General features: G+C 48.0%; 1 protein-coding gene across 1 annotated transcript; it reads right to left on the bottom strand.

Moving 5' to 3' along the window:
• Positions 1-1,489: 1,489 nt before the first annotated feature.
• LOC145403824 (uncharacterized) lies at positions 1,490-8,579 on the bottom strand (the record flags this gene model as incomplete). The annotated part of the gene is made up of 4 exons (XM_080275511.1): positions 1,490-1,627; positions 2,808-3,051; positions 6,456-6,985; positions 8,571-8,579. Coding segments are annotated over 4 exons (921 nt in total), but the record flags the coding sequence as incomplete, so codon positions are not given.
• Positions 8,580-8,878: the final 299 nt, after the last annotated feature.

Below are 8,878 nucleotides of genomic sequence, written 5' to 3'. Positions count from 1 at the left end.
TATTCTCCCCACTCCTGCCACCCGGAACCCTCTCGGTCTGCCTTCTGCCCCCAACCTTCCTTCCTCCTCACCACATGGCAGTCCGGATTGCCAACCTTGCCCCCTCGCCCCTCCCCCTCCCTAAAGGGCTCATAATCAGAGAGATGGAGGAAGCCGAGCCCTGCATCCCCTCCCCCTCCCACTCCCCCGCCCCCCCTGCCCCCCATCCCCGACCGTCTCTCCACTCACCAATTAGACACTCTCCACTGCCTTCTCCTGGATTTCCAGGATCTGTTTGCTGCAGGACCAGCTGACATTGGACACACCACCTACCTGGCTCACAAGATCCATACAACGGACCCATCGATCCGGCAGCCATCCCGACGGAAGAACCTCAAACAGCGGGAAAAGGACGACCGCCAGGTACAGGAAATGATCAAAGCCAGAGTCGTCTCCCCCTCCTCCCCCATCGTCCTCGTGAAGAATAAGGTTGGCACGATGTGGTTCTGCGTCGATTACTGTCAGCTTAATGACGTAACCACCAAGGACGCCACTCCAATCCCGCACATAGATGACTCCTTGGATTCCCTATATGGCACCTCCTGGTTCTCTACCCTCGACCTCCAGTCAGGATATTGGCAGGTCCTGGTGCATCCGGAGGACAGAGGGAAAACTTCCTTCTCGACCAGCAACGGGAAACGTTATGAATTTAATGTTTTGCCCTTCGGCCTCTGTAACACCCCCACCACCTTCTCCAGATTAATGGAATTCATCCTCAGCGGCCTTACCTGGGAGATCTGTCTCGCGTACATGGATGACGTCATAGTCTTCAGCCAGACCTGGGCCGACCACCTGCAGCACCTCCACCCGGTTTTCACTAGGATCTGACAGGCAGGCCTCAAACTCCGGCTCACCAAATGTGTCCTTGCTGCCAGAACTGTCTCATTCCTGGGGCACGTCATCTCCCAGGCTGGCATATCTCCCGACCCAGACAAACTCCATGCCATTGCGGACATACCCCCACCAGAAGACGTTCATGGGATTCGAGCCTTCCTCGGCCTGACATCCTATTACCGCCGTTCTGTGAAGGGGTTCACACACATTGCCAAGCCACTCCACAGCCTGACCCCGTAAGGGAGAACCATTCATCTGGACGGACGAGAGACGAGCCGCCTTCCAGCAACTTAAGGATAAGCTAGTTTCTGCCCCCATCATGGCTTTTCCCAATTATGCCCTCCCATTTCGGCTCTACATAGACGTTTCCCTAATTGTGATCGGCGCTGTGCTGGCGCAAGTCCAAGAGGGAAGCGAGCACATCATTGCCTGCGCCAGCCATAACCCCAATCAGGTGGAAAAAAATTATGTCACCACCAAGAGGGAGTGCCTGGGCATCATCTGGGCACTTGAGCACTTCCAGGCATATCTATCAGGGACCCAAGTTACCATCATCACTGATCACCAGTCCCTCCAGTGGCTGCGGCAGTCTGACACCCACAATGCCCAGTTCAACCTATGGTGTAAGACCCTGGTGGAGTTCGATTATGAAATCTCGTACCGTCCCGTCAAACTCCGCATCAACGCAGACGCTTTCTCTCGGCTCCCCATCAACACTGCCCAGCTGGAGCCAGATCTCCTCCAGCCACCACACCTACGACACCAAAGTTTACCACCTCCAGTCACAGGGATGAGACTTTTTCCCAGAAGACGGTGGTAAAATGCAGTATAGTGCCACAGGGGGCGACCTAACACCCCCAGAAGGCGCCCACAGAGGAGCAACGACAGCACGGCAGGACTCAGGATGACAACGACATAAGTCTGCCCGGGCCGCGCACCCCTATGACCCGGAGCTCACCCGCTGTCACCTTAGCAGGAATACAAGACCACCTTTCAGGCGAGCCTTCCTCAACCAACATCGGGATGAAGCTGTTACTCCAGTTCCAGTCAGCATCCCTGAGATGGCCGGTAGCCGCTCAACCCTCCTGAAGGATACAACCTGTAGCCGCTCTGAGGGAAAACAGGAGACAGCCTGCAGCCGCTCCCTCCTTTGTCAGGAGAGGGCCTGTAGCCACTCTGATGTCCTTTCCGAGACTGCCTGTAGCCGCTCAACTCTCCTGAAGGAGACGATGTGTAGCTGCTCAGATGGAAAACAGGAGATGGCCTGTAGCCACTCCCACCTTCATCAGGAGACGGCATGTAGCCGCTCTGAAGGTGCCCTTCCCGAGATGGCCTGTAACCATTCAACTATCCTGAAGGAGACGGCCTGTAGCTGCTCTGAGGGAAAACAGGAGATGGCCTGTAGCCGCTCCTGCCTTTGTCAGGAGACGGCCTGTAGCCACTCTGAAGGTGCCCTTCCCGAGATGAGATGGTCTGTAGCCGCTCAACCCTCCTGAAGGAGACAGCCTGTAGCCCCTCTGAGGGAAATCAGGAGACGGCCTGTAACTGCTCCCACCTTCGTTAGGAGACGGCCTGTAGCCGCTCTGAAGGTGCCCCTGAGTCGGCTTGTAGCTGCTCCCTTCCCCAGGCCACGGCCAGTAGCCAGGCCTTAGCTACGGCCTGTAGCCGCGCCCCTAGGAGGCCACAGCCAGTAGCTGCGCCCCTAGGAGGCCACGGCCAGTAGCTGGGCCCTACGGCAGGAGACGACCTGTAGCTGCTCCTCCGTCAAGTGCTGACTCCTGTTCACCAACCTACGACTCAGAGGGAGTCCCCAGCCTGGAGGAGTACTGGAGAGGCCCCGTGACTTCCCATGGCCTCTTCTTCCTGCAGCCGCATCTGGAGAGGACTCACCTGACGGACCCTGACGTAGGCCGGTGCCACAGCCCCTTCCTGACAGTGCCACCGAGCACCGGGGACTGCAGCCCTCGGGACCCCCAGACAGTCCCCAAGACCCCTGGGGGGGACCTCCCTACACTTAGATGCCGGAGATCTTTGTCCTCCGTCAGGCACCTGACCGAGAAATTCAGGCAGTTATTCGGCCCTAGCCCTGAAGGCCGTACTCCCGCCCCAAGCCCCGAAAGTGCGGGGCCCTTCGCTACCCGCAGCCCCGGACGAAAGAGGACGCCCCTACACGTGATCCTGTGGCCCCTGAACACAGAGGCCCCCTGCGGAACCCAGCCTCCTCAATAGTGAGGCTGGGTCACCTCCACCGCCCTTGTACCTGACCGCCACGATGCCCAGACCCAAAAGGAGTGACAGTGAAAGCAGTGTCCGTGACTTAGCGACGTGAAGGCAGAGCAGTGAATTAACCATATAAAGGAAGTCAGTGAGAGAAGCACCAGTGACAATATAAAAGTGGTGGAGTGAATAAAGGTAACAGTGAAACCGTGGGCACGGCCAAGCAGTGAAATACGGGTCTATTACAGTGAATACGCTACCATCTGATAACGCCGAGTCATATTAAAATCACACACAGACCCCAGTGTTAAAGCAATAATTGCCAACAGTGAAATATTACTTTGGGGGATGAAGTACGTGAAAGGGTACAGCAGGGAAGAAAGGTTGTTGGTACACTGAAAGCAGTGATGAGAAATAGGGAGGTGAGTATGGAAGTTAAGAAGTCACTGCATGATGGTATTGTGATCCCTACCCTGACATATGGAAGCGAGGCGTGGACCTTGCAAGAGGGGAACAAGTCAAGAGTGAGAGCAGTGGAAATGAGTTACTTGAGAGGAGCATGTGGAGTGATGTGGAGGGACAGGTTGACGAATGAAGAAGTGAAGGAACGTTGTGGGGTAGATGTGGATGTGGTTGAAAAGATTAGGAGAAATACACTGAGGTGGTTTGGACATGTGGAGAGAATGGAGAATGAAAGACTGACTAAGAGGGTGTATGTAGGTGAGGTGGAGGGAGGGAGAGGGAGAGGTAGACCGAGGATGAGGTGGAGGGATGGAGTTGAGAGGTATATGAGGGAGGGGGGGGTGAGTTGGGGGGAGGGGAGTCAAATGGTGGGTGACAGAGTGACTTGGAGGCGTTTTGTCTGCGGCCACCCTTTGCGGGATTAGGGCGTCGGGCTAGAGAGAGATATAGAAATATTACCACCCACTCCACAAATATATAAAACTTGGACTTCTTGCAATAATAGTATATAAACCTCTGACCTAAGTGCTATTCACCTTGTCCGACCTTGACCTGGGTAGTATCCTGCGCGATACTAATAACCCATATCTAGGCCTAAGAATTAGAATTGTGCAGTGTCTGTATTCGTGACAACTACCCGTTCCACTGTAGAATTCAGTAATACCCGTGTAAGGTTGTTGCCTTGAGTTTTTGTGTCCTGCCTCTCTCCTATTTGTCTAAGCTCCGGTCTAGAAAGAGAGCCCAGCTACACACTAGACGTTCGAGGGACGGGTAGCCGACCCTAAAACACCTAGCATTACTTTACTGTCCAAACTGCTGAACCAAAATGTGGGCCCATGTATTTTAAGTCTTTTTTCCATTTTTTTTCCTACTGAACGGTACAACTTTTAGAAACAGACTTAAATGTATGAAAGGTTTTCATCAAAATATTGGACATAATACGAAAAAACTTGGGGTCATGGTATTCATAAGCTTATTAATTTCTCTTATATATATATATATATATATATATATATATATATATATATATATATATATATATATATATATATATATATATATATATATATATATATATATATATATATATACAATATATATATATATATATATATATATATATATATATATATATATATATATATATATATATATATATATATATATATATATATCTTTTCCCATATGAAATTTCCATTAAAGTAATTTTTCTGCACCATTTCCCCACTTTTTCCTGCCTGCATTTGGATGGGCAGGGGAGGAACCTTACGTTCTGCTTTTCTTTTAATGGTCTCAAAGAACAGGTATGATAGTTTGACCCTCCCGTATAATACACAGCCTCATAAGTACCAGTAGGATTGCCTCTGTTTTTCTTTTCATTTACTATCACTTTCTCTGAGAGTAGGCAGTATAGTCATAACCTAACAAACACACAGCCCTGTATCAATACATCAATACAGTATTCTATTGGTGTTCACTAACCTTTTCTCACTCACAGGCAGATAACACAGATCTTTTCCACTCTAGAAAATCCATACAAAAATCAGAAGGTATGTTTCTGGTCTCTTATTAGCTCCTTCAACCCAAGAACGTCCTTTTTTTTTTTTTTTCTGTTTTTTAGTCTCGCCACATCCGGACGATTAATGTGAAACTTAGAAAGGACTCCTATTTTTAAAACTTACTGAAGGTTATAATTAACCCATTTTATTTGCAAAGTTTGACCTAAGCTTACTTTAATACTTTGGATGAGTGAATATCTTTTCTCACTCATCAGATGAATATCAATTCCGTATCCTACTACTCACAAGAAATAGCCTCGAAAGTATCATGTAGGTCTGGCTTTTGTCTGCATTCCATTGTACTATCAGGGTCAGAAATTTGTCTAATACTCCATTTGTATCTGCTTCACACATGGGGCATGGAAGTCTCTTTCCATTTCCATGCATCATAACAGTGAGATTCATCTATAGGCAGAGAAACCTACCAAGCTTCTCCCGCGTTAGAAATATTAAATTTTCCCACCTTAGGAACATTAACCATAGAAGAGAGGTAAGAAGTTGAAAAAGTGAAATATTAAGCGAACATTCTCCTCAACCATACTACCTACCTGCAGTCATACGGTCACAAAGATACTACAAACTGCATAAGTACGTTTATTTTTGTAGATAATATATCGATAACGTACAGGTTATCTCTTTTCACACGTAGTAAAGTTTTTTGAGTTTCTGTTATTGTTATTACTGGCCGTCATGAGGCTTCAATATTTGGTAATCCGGAAGGACAACTGTTTTTGTTGATGATGTTGATGGCTTACCATCAAAAATAAGCAACTTCATATGTAATATAGTTTATAGTTATCAGCTTTTTTTTTTTTTTTACTATCAGTCTAACATTAGCATATATGTGGCACATGCAAACTGTTTTCACTGTATCACACTGATGGCCTACATTTTATTCACACACAGCTTGGATTTTGAGTGTCACTTAACGTCACTGATTGTTCATCAATAACAAATATATGGCACACTTAGCAGGTGAAATGCTCGTAGACGATGAGTCATTAAAAGTTTCATTACTGTCACCAGGAATCACCATCATCATTTTCCCTCAGTCAAAGCCTAGATGGGATGAGAATCATATACAATATCTGGCACGGTGAACGGACAGGCACTGTTGCTGTAAACGATGCACCGTGAGTCGTCCTTAGAAGTGTGTTGGAACAGTCGTGGAGTGTGCTGGAAATGTGGTAAGGTGTGGAGGAGGCATGGCAGGGTGTGATGGGATCATAGGGTTTGGTGGTATGCTAATCTCAAAAACTGTGCTGGACACATGACAGTGCAGTACGGTCTGCTGGAGGTGTTGTGGAAGTGTGATGGAGTGTGAAGGTTCAGGTAAAAACCAACATGCCCTTGCCCTCCGCCTCCAGCAACAAGTGGAGTGGGTCTTGGAGAGGTAAGGGTGGCAACTCATAGAATACATCCAGGGGGTCATCTAGTAAACAGGAGACGTCGGAGAACAGATCGTCCAAGTCAGTGGAGGGGTCTAGGGACGGGAGGCAGGGCGAGACAGGTTGAGGAAAAAAAGATGCAGAATGGTGAGGTAGGAATGGTGAGGCAGTGTGGGGGACAGCATTGAGAACCTCACTGAGAGCCCTGATATAGTCCACAGCCAGGCGCAGTGTGGTGATCTTGGTCATGATGGTGGAGGTGCTGGCCGCCTCCACCTCCACAGCGCCAGGAAGTACCTGTCGCAGAGTATCGAAGGCCTTGTTGATCTCCTTCATGCGATGTCGCTCTCTGGCATTGGCTGTCTTTCTACGGTATTTTGACAGCGGTGCTGGTTGCGATTTGGCCTTAGCTCCCCCTGGAGTCTTTGCCACCTCCTTCTGGAGCCTCTTCACCATCCTGCGAGGCCGCAACCTATATTTCTCCCCCTCCCGCATCGCACCTTCTGTGCCCTCGCACCGCACCATCACACAGGGTCACTCCCTACATCAGTTTCAACATCACCACACCACACCACTCCACTAATCACCTCTAACTTTTGAAGTCACTGGGGGTTTGTTGCCTAGATCACTACTCATTGCAGCATCGAAGTCACCAGTTTTTTTTATTTTTTTCACATAATTTGTTATTGCACTGTTCAAGCCATTTGGGACTGTACCCATGGATAATTTCTTACTGTAATATTGAAGTCAGGCGGGAAAGAATCTTACAAGAAAATATTTGGCTATGTATGTTGGTGTCATCCATACACTTAGAACCTGGGTGTGAGATGAGCCAGGGAGCCGCATGCTGGGGCCTCGCCTTTAGCGGCACGGAGGTGAGGAGAATGGTAGGATGAGGTGAATAATGCTGGTGTCCCGGATGCTGCTGTCAGGCTCACCCCATCTCTACTACTACCTCTTCCTGCGATGGAAATATGTTGCCAAATTAGGAAAATTCTCTTCTCTTGCGGCTACTAGCTACAGCTCCTCGGATAAACCTCACTTCCTCCATGTACGCCAACCCTACATACAGTAGGTATTCCAACAGCAGGTGTGTGGTTTGGCCAGGTCGCTTTTGCGGTCGAGGAGATGGGAAACTGCGGCACATGAACGCCGACCCGAGAGACAGAGCGGTGCACACCCTCTCTGGCCAGCCACTCGAGCAAAACTGAGGACCGGTTCACCTGTTACCCCCTCCAGACCAAGATCCACTCACACCAGTTCAGCCAGCCAGGCAATGATTGTTTTGTGTGTGTGTGTGTGTGTGTGTGTGTGTGTGTGTGTGTGTATGAGAGAGAGAGAGAGAGAGAGAGAGAGAGAGAGAGAGAGAGAGAGAGAGAGAGAGAGAGAGAGACAGACAGACAGACAGACAGACAGACAGACAAACAGACAGACACAGGCAGACAAACAGACACAGACAGGCAGACAGACAGGCAGACAAACAGACAGACAGACAGACAGACAGACAGAGAGTCGGACAGACAGAGACAGACAGACACACAGTCGATAGAAGACTAGTTACGCTCTTGTAGGCTCTTACTAGTAAATATGATGAATACACTCGTGAAATGTTAGCAAAGAAAAAAAAAAAGAGTGTGAATTAGTCTATAAAGTTACTGAAATGCGTCTCAATGTGTCAGGACATCAGAGGCAGCGAGTTAAGTACAGTAGCCTACTTGTATGCAACACAACAACTGTCAAAGAGCTGTGAAGTGTACATCAATATTTAGGCGAGAGGAGACTGTTGCAAAGCAAAAACTGGGATGTCACAGCAAAATTCATATCTCTTGTTGATTACTGGTTCGATGTTGTAATGAATTTTCATATATATGATAATTATCAAGAGTGCTGTGCTTTTGGAATGTATTATGATCTACAGGCAGGAATACTGCATAGAATGGTCCATCTGATGTCAGCTATGTGAGTAAATAATTCTGCACCAACATCTCTGTAGTTTTCAGAAGGAAGTAATTGTACCATGTCAGTCTGTCTTAGGAATGTACGAAATGCTGAAGCACAGTAGTTTTTGTACGCTATGTGTATTTTTTTTTTTTTTTTTGGATTAAAGTAAGGTACAGGTCAGTGCTCACCTTTAAAGGAAACTAAGGAACTACAGTACTTTAACCCCTCTTTTACAAAAGACCAATATTCTCGCTGAGATTTACTGGAATATGGAAAGTAAGTAGATGAAGGAGTGAATGAAAGAAGTATCATGTCAAGAGAACTGTCTTTCACAAGGGCTTAAAATGAAAGTAAAGACATAACAGCAAGAGCACAGGAGGTTGGTGAGTGGAGCGAGTGGATGTGGAGGACTCTTGTGACGTCAATGCGCAAACTGGG

This window comes from Coenobita brevimanus, chromosome 7 (assembly GCF_032717465.1).
Source record: "Coenobita brevimanus isolate Jiangsu-jjx chromosome 7, ASM3271746v2, whole genome shotgun sequence".
Classification (NCBI taxonomy): domain Eukaryota; kingdom Metazoa; phylum Arthropoda; class Malacostraca; order Decapoda; family Coenobitidae; genus Coenobita; species Coenobita brevimanus.
The sequence above is the reverse complement of the archived record's forward strand: the minus strand, read 5'-3'. Positions and strand labels throughout refer to the sequence as shown.